General features: G+C 41.3%; 1 protein-coding gene across 2 annotated transcripts in view; it reads right to left on the bottom strand.

The window, feature by feature from the left end:
- The window catches only part of RARB (retinoic acid receptor beta), a 702,390-nt gene that overhangs the window by 260,529 nt on the left and 424,727 nt on the right, over positions 1–17,134 (bottom strand). Inside the window, exon 4 of one of the 2 annotated variants that reach the window (XM_069475459.1) lies at positions 12,644–12,655. The exons of the other annotated variant lie outside the window; for it this stretch is intronic. Within the exon in view, the coding sequence (XP_069331560.1) occupies positions 12,644–12,655 (12 nt within the window). The remainder of the gene's footprint in view (positions 1–12,643; positions 12,656–17,134) is intronic. 2 annotated transcript variants of the gene reach the window in all.

The raw sequence follows: 17,134 nt of genomic DNA, 5'->3' as shown, positions 1-17,134 counted from the left end.
TCAAAAAAAAAAAAAAAAAAAAAAAAAATGAAGAATTACTTCTCACTCATGCCCCACATCCATAAATTAGCAGGGACTCTGCTCCACACCACCTTAGTCTGAGACCTGCCTAGTGACACAGCCACCATCTTAAGTGCCACTAGTCACTATGCCAATGAGGAGGAGAGCACTGGAGGGTTTTAAATTGGCAGCTAAATACTTGGCCTGAAGTGACACACATCACTCCCACTCAAAAGTCATAGGCCAGATTTCATCACGTGGCCTGCCCAACCACACGGTTCGGCAAGGGCAATTCTACCACGCTGGCAAAAGAAGAGTAAGACATAAGTGTAGAACAGCCGTTGTGACTTTCATGAAGTATCTCTGCTTTCACCTCCTTTACTTCCATTTAAAGTGGGCAAAGTAAGTGGGAGAAAAGAAAACAATCTGAAGAGGCTACCCTTCATATGTACGGATGAAGGGAGAAACAATTAGAGACATTTGTTATATTCCTTCCTAGGAAAAAAGAGATATTAAGGAATCAGATTCCACTGTAAAGATAGGGGCACGGTCCAGGCAGGAATGACAGGGGGAAGACAAAGGACAAAGTTAGGAAAAACAGCAAGATACTTTTCTATATATCAACAAAGGGGTTTGGTTGATTTCATTCACAGTCTGAATCGACAGTAATGTGTGTTTTCCCCAAATGTGAATCAAAATTTAGTTTACATTAACAGAAATATAACTTCTAGGATGATGGAGGTGATAATTCTGCCTAACTCCATGTTGGTAGAACCACAACTGGGATATTGCATTATTTCCTGATCAATTAATGCATCCAGGGGAACATGACTGGATTGCTAAAGGACTCAATACTCTACCATAAGAGGAACAAAGGTAGTAAACTGGAATATCTAACTTGAAGAAGAAAACACACAGGGAGCAAATAACAATAGTTTTCAATACCCGAATGATTATTGTGTTGAACAACATCCATACTTGTCTGTATGACTGCAAGACATAGGAATATGACCAAAGGAAAGAACCTATAAGGAGATGGATTTATACTTGATAGAAGGAAGAATTCCTAACAGAACTATCAAAATACAGAATGGCATGTTTGGGGATTTAATAGTTTCCCCAACATAGGAAATGTTATTGTGGTAATCAAACATCAGTCAGTTGGGAATTAAGGCTAAGTGATTTCTAAGATTCCTTCTCACTCAACAATGTACGATTTGAAATTCTGTAGTATCTACCTACTCTTGGGCTCACTCCTTGAAGTGAAGTGCAGCTGTGCCTACTTTTACGCATCATAATGTATGTAGAAGGACGTTTTAGAGCAGCAGTTCCCAACCTATGGTGAATTGTATAATTATTTCATTATATATTACAATGTAATAATAATAGAAATAAAGTGCATAATGAATGTCATGTGCTTGAATTATTCCAAAACCATCCCTACCCCCCTACCCCAGTCTGTGGAAACATTGTTTCCATGAAAATAGTCCCTGGTGCCAAAAAGGCTGGGGACCCCTGTTTCAGAGGAATATAATACTATAAGCCAGGGATTGGCAAACTTTTTCTGTATAGGGCCAGATGGTAAACATTTTAGGCTTTGCTACCTATATGATCTCTATCGCAACTACTCAACTTTGCTGTTACAGTGCAAAAACAGCCAATGATAATATGTAAACAAATGGACATGCTTGTGTCCCCATAAAAGTTTATTTGTCAAAGTAGGTATTGGGGAGCATTTGGTTTGTGGACCATAGTTTGCCAACCCCTGCTGTAGACACTGAGAAGGATTCTAGCTAGAGAAAGCTGCTTATCCAAGAAATCTACACCTCTGAGTGCCTCATCCTCATTCTAGTGATAAAATGGCCAAAATGTTATAGGACCTACTTATCTCTGTCCGAAGACAAAGAAACTAAATAATCCCTGGTTTAGTAGGAGGTAGAGAATGCTCTGAACAAAGCACGACCATTTGCGATAATGGCTTGAAAACACAGAAGAATATAATAAAAGGAAATGGGATTTCAGGAAAGGTATTTTTGCTTAACTTTCAAACCTGGCTCACTGTAAGAAAATAAAAACTGCAACCAGAGATGCCACTGAGGCATTTGTTGTTGGCTGAGGGATTTCTGAGATAGTGAGTAACCATACAATAAAACCAAGACTACACTAGGAACTTATGTGACTATACTACAATTCTTAACCAAATTGGATGAATAACTAATAGGTAGCATCAGTTTTTCTGGACTACAGTGAGACCAGATGTGCAGAGATCTCTGACCTTAGAAGAATGTGAAGGAATGTGTCTTTCTTAGCATGGGTAGCTTAACGTGCCAATCTTAACAAGCCTGAACGACGAAAGAGTGAACATCCACAGCTCCCACCAAGGATGGAGCCAAGACAAGCAGACAATTCCAACAGAAAAATGGCTTTTGATTTAAAATAAGAAAAATGTTCAACCCATCCTACTATCAGCATGTTTAGCTCATAATCAGGCATTATTATAATGGTATGCAAATTGTGGAAACAGCAGACATTCTTTCCAACTATGTTTTCATTAAAGATTCAGCTTTTTTCCCCCAGAATAATAGTAAATGACATGCGAACTTCATATGAACTATAGGTCATGAAAGGATTTAGTATTGGCATTTTTAATCTAAAAAGTCTAGTGCCAGAAAATCAATATGTTTCAGTTGCAGCATTCGAATGCAATTTTCCTCACGTAACAGGGTTTCTTTCTTTCCTTCTTCCTTTCTTTCTTCTTCTCCGTCTTTTTTTTTTTTAAAAGAATGAATAATTCCTGGTTTTTCTATGAAACAAGCTGCCATATTATAAGTTAATGACATCAATAACACATTACATGTAAACAGAAAATGAACAAAAAATCATTCAAGGCCCTTTTGAAACTGGAGTGCTTTTCATCAGCCCTATTACAGGTTCCATTCACATTATCGGATTGAACCATCCTGCATAACCGAGGTGCTGACAAGTCCTGATTACCCAATAACTCCTGTATCCCTTTCAGGCAGGTTCACGGAGAGGACAGGAATACCAGGCCTTCCTGGGGGGCAGCCGGCCTGCCATGGAGACCCAATCAATGAAACCCAATGCCCTCTCCACCCCCTCCTTCTCCAAAATCGGGGTGCTAGACTTCCTGGTGTGTAATTGGGCCTTTTCCTCCGTGTTCTCAATTGTTTCAGATAACGACTGTTTATAACATAGCGGAGGAGAGGCCAGGCGAACACTCCCCAACTCTTTCCCCTGAATACTTTAGCAAGGCTCCAGTGAAACTGCCTGCGTGGCCATTTGGACAGTGTCTTTCTTAACTACCAGAGCCAACAGGAGAGCTTGGCACTTGGGACAAGATGGGCACCAGATGAATGGATCACTTGAATGCTTGAATGTTTCAAACATCAATCACTTGCCTTTTACTCCCCAATCATGTTGTGCCACTAACACAACACTCGAAGATGCTTCCCCCTCCCTATTCTTAATACCACTTATTACTCTTCTGAGGGAATTTTAATTCCTGAGCTGAGCTCTTTCGGTTACTCAACAAATGGAATTCCACCCCGCCACTAGGTAGGAGCATGGTGGCCACTACTGCTCAGATGTGGCAATAATGACGGCTAGCTACCAGGCTGGCTTGCCTGACGTCTGTGGGGTGGGGACAGTCCTACTAAAGGTACAAAGCCCCCGAGTGGGGCCACAATTCCTTTTCTCAAGACATGCACAGAAACTGCAGCCCACTGCTTGTGGTGCAGCTCTGAGAAGCAGCCAAGCCAACCTAAAACAAGCCTTTAAACAAGCAAACTGTGGTTTTGACTTTTGGGTGGTATATCACCATACATTTGACGTAATCTTCGGCTTGGGAGATATCATATTTTTAAAACAAATGTCTTGGCTTCCAGCTTGGCTCAGGGGCATTGCTGTCTGGGGGAGTGGGCTTACCTAATTAATGCAGGCTCCAGCCCTTTTCTCTTTTTCCTTCCGCAAAACCTCTCCTACCACAGTTAAATTCACACATCGATACATTTGCAAACTTAAGAAAACAAATAAAGTGCTGGGATCCTTACTGAAATATTTTAAATTAAAATGAAGGTCTGCTTGTGCGGGGTGCAGCACGTCTTAGTGTACCCCGCATTCCGAGGCAGCATGGGTCAATGGAGGAGAGAGCGGACTCTCCCCTGGTTCAAACCCTAGCTCACCACTTACTGGCTGTGCACGTCGTGAAAGTCTCCTAACTTATTTGTGCCTCAGTTCCTGAACTGTAGTGCTACCTATGGGATTCAGCAACCCTGAACGTCCAAAGGCTTAGAACAGCACCTCTTACAGCAGGAAAACTTGTTAAATGCTAATATTAATATGAATAGTAAAACTGATGGAGAAAGTTTGAATTGGTATTGTGTCTTGACAGAACCTGGCAAAATTGGATGTCCTTCCAAAGGACATCCAATTCTAAAGGGGAGGGGAACCATCAGAGAGCTTTGAATAGGAAGCAACATGACTGGATTTGTATAATATTATAAAAGGATCACTCTAGCTCTAGCTCTAGCTGCTATGCAGAGCACGGCCTGTAAGGGCAAGAGTGGAAGGCAGGAGACTAATCAGGCAGCTATTACAGTAACCCAGGTGAGATCAAATGATACCTGGACTAGGGAGGTAGTGGTGAAGGTGGTAAGCAGTGGTCAGATTCTAGATGACACTAAACATAGAGCCCATAAGATACTGGGCAAGAGAGGATACAAGAGCCCACAATTATTCCAAGGGGTTGGCTAACCAACTGGAATTGATCAAGATTGGTAAAAAAGTCTGAAAGAGTCAAGACAGAGACAGGCTGAATATTGAAGAAACAGACAAGGGGGCAATGCTAGGCACCGTAGCTGTGACAGATGCGTCACAGACGTGGGGAGACGTGGGATTGTGGGCAGGTGGGGGGATTTTGAAGGGCGTTCTAAGCAGGAGGAAAAGCTTGGGCAAAGGTGTGGGACATTTAATGTCAAGGAAAGAGGAGACCAGCAGAACAGAGTAAAGAAGCCTTCCGAAGAAGCACTGAAAATAAGGACACAGGAGTCGGGGACAGCTGGGTTTGAGAAGGCCTGGTCTCTGCCGGACAGTTCTGTTCAGTAAAGGACTAGGACTCTGGACACTTGGGTTCTGGGTTCAGCTAGAATCTGTATATCACAAGAGAGGTCACTTCACTCAGTGCACCCCAGAAAACTTGTAAAAATACCTGCTTCTACCAGACATATGTTATAAAAACTCCCAAGGTCTTGAAATTGACACCAGGTCATACAAAATTTATAGATTAATCATTTATATGAATACCACTTTGGTCTCCTGCATTTGAACATTAGAATCCCATCTTCTGTGCATTTAAAGAAGCTGAATTCAACTCAATGTATGTTTTTGGTTATTTAAGTAACATAGCAAAATTATATTTTGCATATCTACCATTTAATATATGCTGTACATTTCTGGGCACATTAAGCATCTTTACTTATGTTGGCCATTCAGGGCTATATATACAAAATCACTTATATTCACCTTCATGGGCAATTTAAAGGATTTTTAAGGATAATTTTTCTATTCTCAATTTTTGGCTTGGATATTAGAATGCAAGCCCTGAATATGGTGCAAATCTGCCCCAAGGCACTGGTTCACGTCCGTGGCTGCACATTGGAATCACCTGGGGAGTTTTAAAACCTAGGGATGCCCGGGTCCAATGCCTAGAGATCCTGGTTTAACTGATCCGGGCTGAAACCTGGGCATCAGGCTGTAAAAATCTCCCGGGGTGATTCTATTGTGCCACAGAGTTTGAGAACTACTGCTCTAAGTCTATGTGTTTATCTTAAGGATATTTTGTTTTTCAGGTCGGTGAAGAAAAGTTATGCATGCCCTCATATTACTGAGGTCAAGATGGACCTGCCATGTTCTCCATTTTCCTAGAGCTTTGGCACTGTCTGGTGTTCTTTTTCATAGCAGGTATCCCCCCAAGACTCAGGAGTGCATTGACTATGACCTGGCAGTGTCCTCAAGCATTGCTAAACCCGTGGGCCACCCACAGTCACACCTCACCCTTGAACCCTGAACTCTGCCGTTTGCAATTAAGAAACCAACCAAGACGAAACTAAACAAAACCAAACGTTCCGCCAGGCTGGCAGTGGCTCTTTGGTGCTCAGAGTAGCTCTCCTGAAATGCTGCCAGTGATCCTGGTAAGTTGTCACTGTATCCAAGTTTCACAAAGAAGAAACGTGAGCAACTAAACAACCCATTTATTGAGAGAAGAGAGATGATAAACACCACCATGGAGAAAAGAAATCATTTTGACTTGATGAGGCTTGAACCATGTGGTGGGTGCCTGCCGGTGTCTGCCCAGCTAAAGATCGCAGGAGATTAGAGAGAAAAGCTAAAGTCGGAGCACACGGGTCTTCATTTTGGCATTCGTTCAGTCCTGGCCTTTTGCTTTACTTACTCTTTGGACTAGCTGTCGAATATTATGTTCTAGCTTAATTGTAGCCCGTACTAAACAGAAAGGCCTGTCACAAATGTAGTCAACCGGAGTTCATTGTGAAAAGCACTTGAAGAATCAGATTAATGGAGCTTGGCAAATTTGTGAGGATAAAATTAGTGTCAGTTTTCTTTGCTTCTCAGGTCAGAATCTCCCTGGGCTTGGGTTTTCTCATCTGCAAGTGGAGATAATGATACCTCCCAAAGTTCTTTCAAATGTAATGGGCTTTGCGGCTGGAACTGCTGAACATGTCAAGAGGCTGTTTGTATAAAGGACCAAGGAGACTCCTGGGAAAGCACTCAAGGAAATAAGGGAATAAATTTAGGCTCCAATGGCCCAATGAGGGTCAGAGTCATTCTAAAGAGAGCACTGAGGCTGCCATTCAGATTATTGTCTAGTCCAGCCCCCTTAGAAATTGAGAAAAACTCATATGTAAAGAAAAATACTGAAAAAGCAATTTCTCTCTCTAGCGTACAAAGAAATTTCATGACAAATGGGGAACAGCACTTTAACACCCAAACCACAAAACTGTGGATAAGAAGAATTATTCTAACAGGACCCTGTATGAACTCCATGAGGCACAGCCCAGCTTTGGTGAGGACTTTTTTTTTTTTTAATAATAGCTTAATTAAGATATAATTCACAGAACATAAAGTTTACCCTTTTAAAGTCTACAATTCAGTGTTTTTAAGTCTATTCACAAAGTTATGCAACCATCACCACTATCTAATTCTGGAACATTTTCATCATCCTCGAAAGAAACCCCACACCCGTTAACAGTCACTTGTCGCCAACCCTTGGCAACCACTAGTCTACTTTCTATCACATTAGACTATTTGGGACATTTCATCTAAGTGGGATCATACAATATGTGGCCTTTTGTGACTGGCTTCTTTCACTAGGCATAATGTATTCAAGATTCATCCATGTTGTAACATGTATCAACACTTAATTTCCTTTTATGGATGAATGATATTCCATTTTATGCATATACCACATTTGTTAATCCATTCAGCAGCTGATAAACATTTGTGTTGTTTCCTCCTTTTCTCTATGATGAATAATGCTGCAGGGACTTCCCTGGTCAAGTTTGTGTGTGAACATATGTTCAATTCCCTTGGACATATCCTAGGAGTGGAACTGCTGGTTTACATGCTTACTCTACGTTTAACGTCTTGAGGACGGCTGGACTATTTTCCAAAGCTGCTGTACCACCACTTTACAATCCCATCAGCAATGTATGAAGATTCCAGGCTTTCCTTATCCTTGTAAACACTTGTTATTGTCTATTTGGTTTTAGTCATGGTAGTGAGTGTAAAGTGGTATTTCATGGCGGCTATGACTCACTTTTATTTATTCTTCTTGGTGTCAGTGAACTTAGTGTGACAACTTGCTATGATGCGAATGTTTTTGTCCCCTGGAAAATTCTTGTGTTGGAAACTTAATCCCCAATGCAACAGTGTTGGGAGGTGGGGCCTAATGAGAGGTATTTAGGTCATGAGGGCTCTGCCTTCATGAATGGATTAATGCTGCTATAAGAAGGTCTTGCAGGAGTGGGCTTTCTCTCTCCTGCTCTGCTGTGTGAGGACACAGTGTTTCTCATTTCCAGAAGACACAAACAGCAAAGAGACACCATCTAGGAACCAGAGACCAAACCTACCGGCACCTTGATCTTGGCCTTGCCAGGCTCCAGAACTATGGGAGAATAAATTTCTGTTCTTTGTAAATTACTCACTCTTAGGTAGGTATTCTATTATAGCAGCACAAATGGACTGTGATAGGACCCATGTGCTAAAACATTCATGGTCACTATTTTTACTCCTTTTCATATGTCTATTCTCTCTTTTTGTACCATTTATTAGATGACTATTAGAAGTTCTGGATCTGTCCTTGGGTCTTAACATTTCTGATACCTCTTCACTTGAGTCCAGTATACTGTTTGGGTTATTTGCTGAATTTTTAACTTTAATAACATCTTTCATTTCTAAGATCTCTAATTTTTTTGTTTTTTTCTTAAATTCTGTTCTTTTAAAGTATAATCTCCTACTCTGATTTCAGTGATGTGATTCCTTCCTTTGGCTATATGAGGCTATTACATTTCTTAAATTTTAAAGTCCATTTAAATTTATTCCAATATTCCTATTTCAACTGGTATTAGTCCTTCCATTTGTTGAGACTGCAGTTTCCTTCCCATGGAGCTGGTCTCCCTCAGCTACTTGGGGGACTCTCAGTTTTGTGCTCATCTTCCACAGGAGGACTCTCCCTTGCATGTTTGGGCCGTTACAGCCTGGTGTTGAGGGGAAGTTGGGGCACTGTGGCCTCAGGCTCTTACAGCAGGTGCAGAGTTACACACAGCTCTATGTTGGTTGCATCATGGCCGCCTTCTCATAACAATTAATATGAGGTCTTGTCTGCTTCCTTCATTTTTACTTAGTGGACTATATCTCTTCTTCATGTTTTATTGTACAGTGTGGATATAATAATTCATTTGTTGATTACATTTCTTATTTTAGCATTTTGTGTGGAGTGGGTCTGAAGTTGATTTTTGCATGTGTTCCATTTACCATCTTAAACTGGAAATGAGACAGAACTTTAGAACATTCAGGATTCCAGAATATCACTGGGACTTAAAAGTGCTGTTCTCGATGAGAAGAACAAAGACGGCATCTGAGGCTCTGGTGGTGGCAGTTTCCATTTCCAAGGGCTTCAATGACAGTGGAAGGTGGCACTGGTGTCAGATCAGAGAAAGTGTCTTTGGCATAGGTGTCACCATTGGTGTCAGCACTGGAATCATGGTGTTGGAGAAACACCTCCAGTATCCCCAGAAACAGCGACTGCCTCTACTCAATGGAACCTGGCAGAAGAGGAGGACAATGACCTCCATGGGTCAAGTTGACTGGCACAAATGAGAAACCCACAGGGGATGCCAGGAAATTGTCCTGTGTACGAGGCTGGGGACTCCCAGAAATAGCTGGAAGAGGCTTTAAAGGGGAGGACTAGAATCCTATAAAGAAATTCAAACAAGAAGATTGGCATCAGAGAAATAATGGCTGATGTGGCCTGGGGAAATCTGAGAATTAAGTGAGACAATGTACATAAGGATTGCGTAACACAGAGTCACTCATGAAAAGGCCCCACTCCCTGCCTTTTTTGAGACAGAATCTTGCTCTGTTGCCCAGGCTAGAGTGCAATGGTATCATCTTAGCTCACTGCAACCTCAAACTTCTGGGCTCAAGCAATACTACTGCACCAGCCTCTCAAGTAGCCGCTACTACGGTTGTGTGCCTCCCCCAGCCCCAGCTAAGTTTTTCTATTTTTAGTAGAGATGGGGTCTCACTCTTGCTCAGGCTGGTCTCAAACTCCTGAGCTCAAGCCATCCTCCCGCCTCGGCCTCCCAGAGTGCTAAGATTACAGGCGTGAGCCACCACACCCAGCCAAAAGGTCATCTTATGTTCTCTGAATATACAGCCAGCCCTTTGTATCTCTGGGTTCCATATCTGTGAATTCAGCAGACTGCAGACCAAAAATATTTTCTGAAAAATGGATGTCTGCATTTTTACTGAACATGTACAGATTTTTTTTTCTTATTATTCCCTAAACAGTGTAGTATAATAGCTATTTATATAGCATTTACATTGCTTTAGGTATTATGAGTAATCTAGAGATGATTTAAAATATATAGAAGGATGTGCATAGGTTATATGCAAATACTACACCATTTTATATGAGGGACTTGAGCATCTGTGGATTTTAGTATCTTGGAGGGGTTGACAATGGTCCTGCAACCAACCCCCCCCCAGATACCAAGGGACTACTATATATCTGAAAATATAAGAACTGCTAGCCTGGTCTTCCTGCTCAGATTTCTGTGCTAGTCAGGAGCACCGAGGGGTTATCCTGTCAGTCCTCATAGGCAGGTGCTATGGTTTGAATGTGTATGTTTCCCCAAATTCACATGTTAGAACTAAGATCCAATGAAGAGGCGAAGTCCTTAGTGGACAATTAAGTCATGAGCGGGATTAGTACCCTGGTAAAAGGACTAAAGGGAATTAGCCAGGCCTTCTTTTCCCTTTTGCTCTTCCACGTGTGAGGACGCAGCATTCATTCTTTCCACCATGTGAGGACGCAGCAGCAAGGCACTATTTCGGAAGCAGAGAGTAGCCCTTGCAGACACTGAATCTGTTGGTGTCTTCATCTAGGAGTGTCCAGCCTGCAGAACTGTGAGAAATAAATTTCTGTTCCTTACAGACTACTCAGTCTGTGGTACAGATGCTCCTCAACTTACAATGGTCACATTCTGACATATCCATTGTAAGTCAAAAATATTGTAAGTCAAAAATGCATTTAGTATTCTGATAAATCCATCAGAAAGTTGAAAAGTTATAAGTAGCACCATTGTAATTCCAGATGCTACTGAACTTGCGATGGGGCCACATCCTGATAATCTCACGGTTAAGTTGAAAAATTGTAAGCCGAACCATGGTAAGTCGGGGATCGTCTGTATTTTGTTGTAGCAGCAGCAGGAAGTGACTAAGAGAGCAAGATGCATACACTCCTAGCTTCCCTAGTAACCATTATGGTCTCTCCTTTGGAAGCCTTTGCTACCCTGTTACAGAAACCTCTGGCTCTCTCCATTCCTCCCAGAGAACTGCCCTCTACCCACAGAGGTCCCCGCAGGACCGTTTGTACCGTGGGACCTTGTCCTCTGTGCTCCTGAATGGACCAAGAAGGACACTGGACTTTGACAGTCAACTCTTTCTTCTAGAATTTGGAATTAATGATTCAGACACTAAATTTTCTCTGTTCGTGGTCAGACCTTGCACACTGAAAAATCAGAGTACTGTTCAGCAGATAGTCACTCTCCTTTCTCCATAAAAACACAATCTAGAAGTTGTGCCACATTTTAAAGCATCTTAATCTTGTCTCCACATTGAGGAATATGTGTTTGTGCTGAAAAAATTATAATGCAAGGACATTTTGCAGAAAACAGCGTCATGTTTTGTCATATAAGAGAGGAGATAAGGGAAACACAGGTTATATTTAGAGCAGTGGTTCTTGAGTTATTTCAGGTGATACTGTCTATTCCTCAACCATATCTTACACCAAGACACAAACTATGAAACTGTGAAGACTATGCTTAAATGAACACAGCTTAGTGCTGAAATCGAATCAAATGAACTAAAAATCAATTTAACGCATATTTAATGCTATGCATAGTTGTAATTATACTGCATAAAAAGCAAACCGTTCAGGTAGATTCTTACAATTATTATGACTTTTCCACAGTTAGTTGAGAGAGGTGCAAATGATTCTCGAAAAGGAGAGATAAACGAATTATCTACTATTTCCTAGTCTTTAACTTCCTAGGGCAGAATCTCTTAACTTTTTTTTTTTTTGTCCTCAGACCCTTTAGTAGGCTGGGGAGGCCTGTAAATTCTTTCCAGAATAATGTTTCTAAAATAAAATATATAGGATTACAAAGAAAACCAATTTTATGATATTTTTTAAACTGTATTTTTAAAAGACAAAGTTTTTAAAAAATTTGTGATATTGTAATAGATGTTCCCTTTTATTAACTCATTAAATAACATATTAGTGGTAGGTCTTAACAATTAGCATAATTTTATAATACTGATAAACAGAAACAATATTTTGAGATATTCTAACAATTAAGTATGATATGAAAAATAAAATCACAGGCACTGTTTGTAATGCTGTGGTTACTTCTATTCCCAATTGCAAATTTGTTAGGAGTAAGGATTATGAAGATGCATTTTTCTTTTTTTTGCTATCAAAGCTGAAGGATCCTCTGAATCCAGGTTAAGAAGCCTGTCCTGAAGACAGAGGTCAAAAGCAATTAACCACCATTCCCCAGTAAATACTCACTAAATGTTAGCTATTTGTTATAAAAAACAATACCTGCACTAATAACAACAACAGTTTTCACATTACCTAAACCTGGGCTAATAGATTGGCCTTGTTGGAACAAGTCACCTTAATGCCTTCTGTCAGAAAACTGTTTAACAACCACACAAGTCTATGGTATCTGTGATGTGAACAGGGTCCCCTTAGGTGTGGAACGCACGTGAGCACAATCATATGTGGCAGTCTCGCTATGGGGCACTGCATGGCTGCAACAGCAGCGAATTGCTCAGATATAAGGACTGACTCCCCTTAGTCTGGGGAAACCCGTGGGCGTTCTTTCATAATTTGGGGAGAGTTGAAGAGGCCTCCGAGTCCATGAATCAGGTTGTACCCAGCAGTTATTGGAAAGCCCTTAGGAATGCTACAGTATCCGTGCCCAGCTTCTCCCAGGGAAGCTGAGAAGTTGGGCTCCTCCTTGAAATCAGCAGACCCTATGCATCTAGCTTTCTGGAGCATCCAAGTACAAGACAGAGCAGGGGGAGGACTGCCAGAATTCCCAAAGTCGGTGGCATACCTGGAACTAAAAATCACCACTAGGCTAATCACTGTCCTGAGGTTTGATTCTGAAACACAGATACACAACAGCTCGTTGAATTAAAGGAATGTGGGAACAGCCTGCTCTGGCTCTCTGTCACTATATCTAAGCCTAGTTTTTAAGCACACACTAGATGAAAAGATTTGGTAGCAACTCTTAATAAAATTATATGAGTGTTTACATAGTCAAAGTAGTCCTTTTGTAAGCTGCACAAATAAATACTATTCCCCCTACCCTGAACCTCTGCTTTGAAGAGAGAACACATGCTTAGCTGTCTTCTGTCCTATATTACAAAAGAAAAGTCCCTTTCTGTGGAATATCTGAATCATTCACTGGCAGTTTCTCAAAGTAAACAGAGTAAATTAAAAATTAATGTTTCTCATATGTATATACACACATAAGTAAGTGCAATTCTTCCTTGCCCCACCAGGCATTAAAAGTAGTTGAGCCCATCTGTCATTACAAAAAGCCACTAAAAAGCTGGAAATCTAGGACAACATCAAAAAATTCTGAAAACAACCTCCTGGATAAAGATAAATGTTCTTCCAGTGATTTGTCTCATTTAATTAGTCCCATGCGTGAGACTAGACTGGAGGATGAGGGGGAAAAAAATTGGGTTGACTCTTGCTTTTAATAGGGGAGAAAACAAAAGGAAAAAATAATACTTTATAGTCCTGATATCTTAAAGGAAAGGAAAAAAAGAAAAAATCCCCACAAAGATCTGCTTTTTCCTGTACATGATTAGCTTCTCTTTAGGAATTAGGTTTTTGATAAAAGCTGTTTCAGATTACAAGAAAACAAACAAACCATGATTCTTATGAGTTTATATTATATTGCATCTCTGTGGAGAAGGCAGAAACGCCTTTGCCCAGTCTAAATCCAAACTAAAATTAAAAGTAAACTGTAAGTTAGAAAAAAGAAAAGTGGCTTCTAGGTCCTCAGTTTTCCAACTACACAATGGCAGGAGTAAGGAGGGAGAGGTTGTAGAGCTACGTGAATTGGCCGGGCGCGGTGGCTCACGCCTGTAATCCTAGCACTCTGGGAGGCTGAGGTGGGCGGATCGTTTGAGCTCAGGAGTTCGAGACCAGCCTGAGCAAGAGCGAGACCCCATCTCTACTAAAAAATAGAAAGAAATTATATGGACAGCTAAAAATATATATAGAAAAATTAGCCGGGCATGGTGGCACATGCCTGTAGTCCCAGCTACTCGGGAGGCTGAGGCAGGAGGATCGCTTGAGCTCAGGAGTCTGAGGTTGCTGTGAGCCAAGCTGACGCCACGGCACTCACTCTAGCCTGGGCAACAAAGTGAGACTCTGTCTCAAAAAAAAAAAAAAAAAAAAGAGCTACGTGAATTGATTGTAAGCTCCTTTCTTCCTATAATATTCTGTGTTTCAGTTATAGGTCTGATTATTTTGCTGGTAGGGAGCCTAGACCTGAATTCCCTTTATCTTAAACCAGTTATTTCTCAACCATTTGAAAATATGAAGAAAGCAATTAATCCTCTCCTAACAAAGATGTACACTTGCATGGACACATACCATTTTCCATACCCATCACACAGGTTCATAGATGTTCTAAAGTCTATATACATAGAATTCTTAAGAGTCCACAAAGGCCAGATGGAGGGCCTGGATCTTTAGTCTTTTTTTCTTTTTTTTTTTAGCTCATTTAGCTCTTTCTCTACACCACAGATGCTATTTTTGCAGATAATGAGAGCCCCATGCCAAACTCAAAGTCTCCAGGACCCATCTTGGTTCATGGCCCTCGTGGACCAGCCGTGATACTGAAGGCACATTTCCCTGCCCCTGTAAACATCCTCCCCAGAACAGCTGGGAAGTAAAGCACTGCTGGGATGGCACACCCATGAGATGTCTGGTTCACTTAAATGTGTTATGAATTCAGACGGGAAAACAAAAGTAATAAGGACTTCCAAATTACAACAAGTAATAATGACATGGCCCAATTCATGGGTCAGATTAGAGAGCCATCCTGAGAACCACTAAATTAAACACTGAAACACTTTGGTCAGGGAATAAGCTGACCCTCCCAGGTAAAATGAAGATTTTTTCTTTTTTTTCTCCACTGATGCACATCATTCCCTTCCTTCTCTCCCAGACCTTTATAAACCACCAAATAATTAAAATAATTGAACTACGAATTTTTGAATATTTGCTACCTGGCTAGGCACACTCACGGACGAACTCACTTTAACCTCACTTCACCTTCAAGAGGTACGTACAATTAAAATCAACATTCTGTAGAAGAAACAGAAGGACAGGAAGACAATTTGCCTGAGTTTTCAGTGCCAGGAAATGGTGAAGGTACTTCCCACCCTACCTGTCTTATAAGATATGGCTAGGTCAATTTTCTTTTAAGCAGGAGCTCCCAGCAAAACCCTAATTTCCTGCTTTTTTAAGACAAAAATTCTTTTTGGCAGACTCCATGCTGCTGTGCCCTTCAGATTTTCCACTGTGGGATGGCAAGGACATTTCTTGTTTCTGTAATATTTTATGATATGTTTGTTTTCTGACTCTTTTCTAAGTTTCTTCTTTCAAGGCTCATCTCAAGTTTTGCCTCTTTGGGTGCCTGTCCTCAGTCAACTAGTCCCTATGTCTCTGGTCTAGAAAGCCATGGATATGTACTGAGTTAGTCAATAAGATAAGCTTTTGAGAAATGCCTTTGGTATGTGAACCTAAGCTCCCTTTTCTCCAGATAAACCCTCCATCTCCATATATCCTTGTTCCCCCTCCCAGTATTTCTGAATTCTTCTGTGGCTGCCGGTGATGGGGTTGAAGAGTTGTGGAACTTGTTCGCAGCACATTCTTTCCTGATTTGTATGATCTGCCTCACATGTGTATTGGTACCTGATAAATACTGTAAAGGTGCCTTAGTCAAAACCAAGGCAGAAATAGTCCCATTTTGTCATCTTATCACAGCAATGGAAGTGGGCCACTGATATGTCAGAATGTTAGGCAGGGCCTGGGGAAACTTTCAGTTAATGCTTAGGAGAACATATCAGGGAGATAGAACAAAAATGCCATGAGGTTTGGGATTATTCTTAATCCCACCGTACAAACAAGGAAACTGAAAAACAGAGAGGTTAACGTCTTTCTTAGTCCATTCAGGCTTCTACAATGAAATACCTTAGAATGGGTAATTTTCAAACAACAGAAATTCATTGCTCACAGTTATGGAGGCTGGGAAGTCCAAGATCAGGTGTGCCAGCAGATCTGTGTCTGGTGAGGGCCCATTCCTCATAGATAGTGGTGCCTTCTTGCTACATTCTCACATGGCAGAAAGACAAAAGGGGTTCCTTCAAGCTTCTTTTATAAGATACTAATCCCATTCATGAGGGCAGAGTCTCCTCACCTCTCCAAAACCCTGCCTCTTAATATCAAACACATTGGGGATGAGATTTCAACACAGGAATTTTGGAGGGACCCAAACACTCAGACCACAGCAATTAAGTAACCCCCAATCACTCAGCAAGCACACCCAGGATTTGAACCCAGGTACTTAAGAGCTCTTGTTCTTAACCACTACAACAGGATGCTTCTTTAGCATAGGAGACATACGTGGTAAATGGGAACATATAAGTCTTTATAATTAGGGTTAAAGATCATCCTTTCAAGAAAATGAATAGATGAAGACTATCTTTAGAGGAAAAAACAGAAGCACTTTCTGGTATCCCACGAGATTACAGAACAAAACTGATCACATAGTGCAGGGCTAACTGGGACACTATCATCTGTGTATATGCCATGATACTCTGCGATACAGAACAGCAAGGTAAGGGCAAGGGGTGAATCTGAGGGCAATTCTGCAAAGCTTGCAATTTTTCCTGTTCCTCTTGTTCTCCCTCTTCCTCTTCCTTCTTTTACAGGAGAAGGAGGGGAAAAGACTGGCAAAGCATGAATATGCTGCCAACTGGCTTCTGGGAAGCTTCCACCAATGGGAAGCAGGAGAGGGGAGAAGCCAGGGCCTCTCTCCTGCCTTAGGTGGCTTCTCCTACAATGACTGACTCTCCTCTGTGGTTTTAGCTCCCACTGTCTGCCTCTGCTCTTAACCTCCAGTAGTACCATCTCTTCCTGCAGTCCCTCAACCAGGCGGCTGTGGGGAGAGAAGGGGAGCAGCTTCCTATTGTGGCTAATGTCTGGGTTGCCTCAGTT

This window comes from Eulemur rufifrons, chromosome 7 (genome assembly GCF_041146395.1).
Source record: "Eulemur rufifrons isolate Redbay chromosome 7, OSU_ERuf_1, whole genome shotgun sequence".
NCBI classification, from domain to species: Eukaryota; Metazoa; Chordata; class Mammalia; order Primates; family Lemuridae; genus Eulemur; species Eulemur rufifrons.
This window is presented reverse-complemented; position numbering and strand designations above follow the sequence as displayed.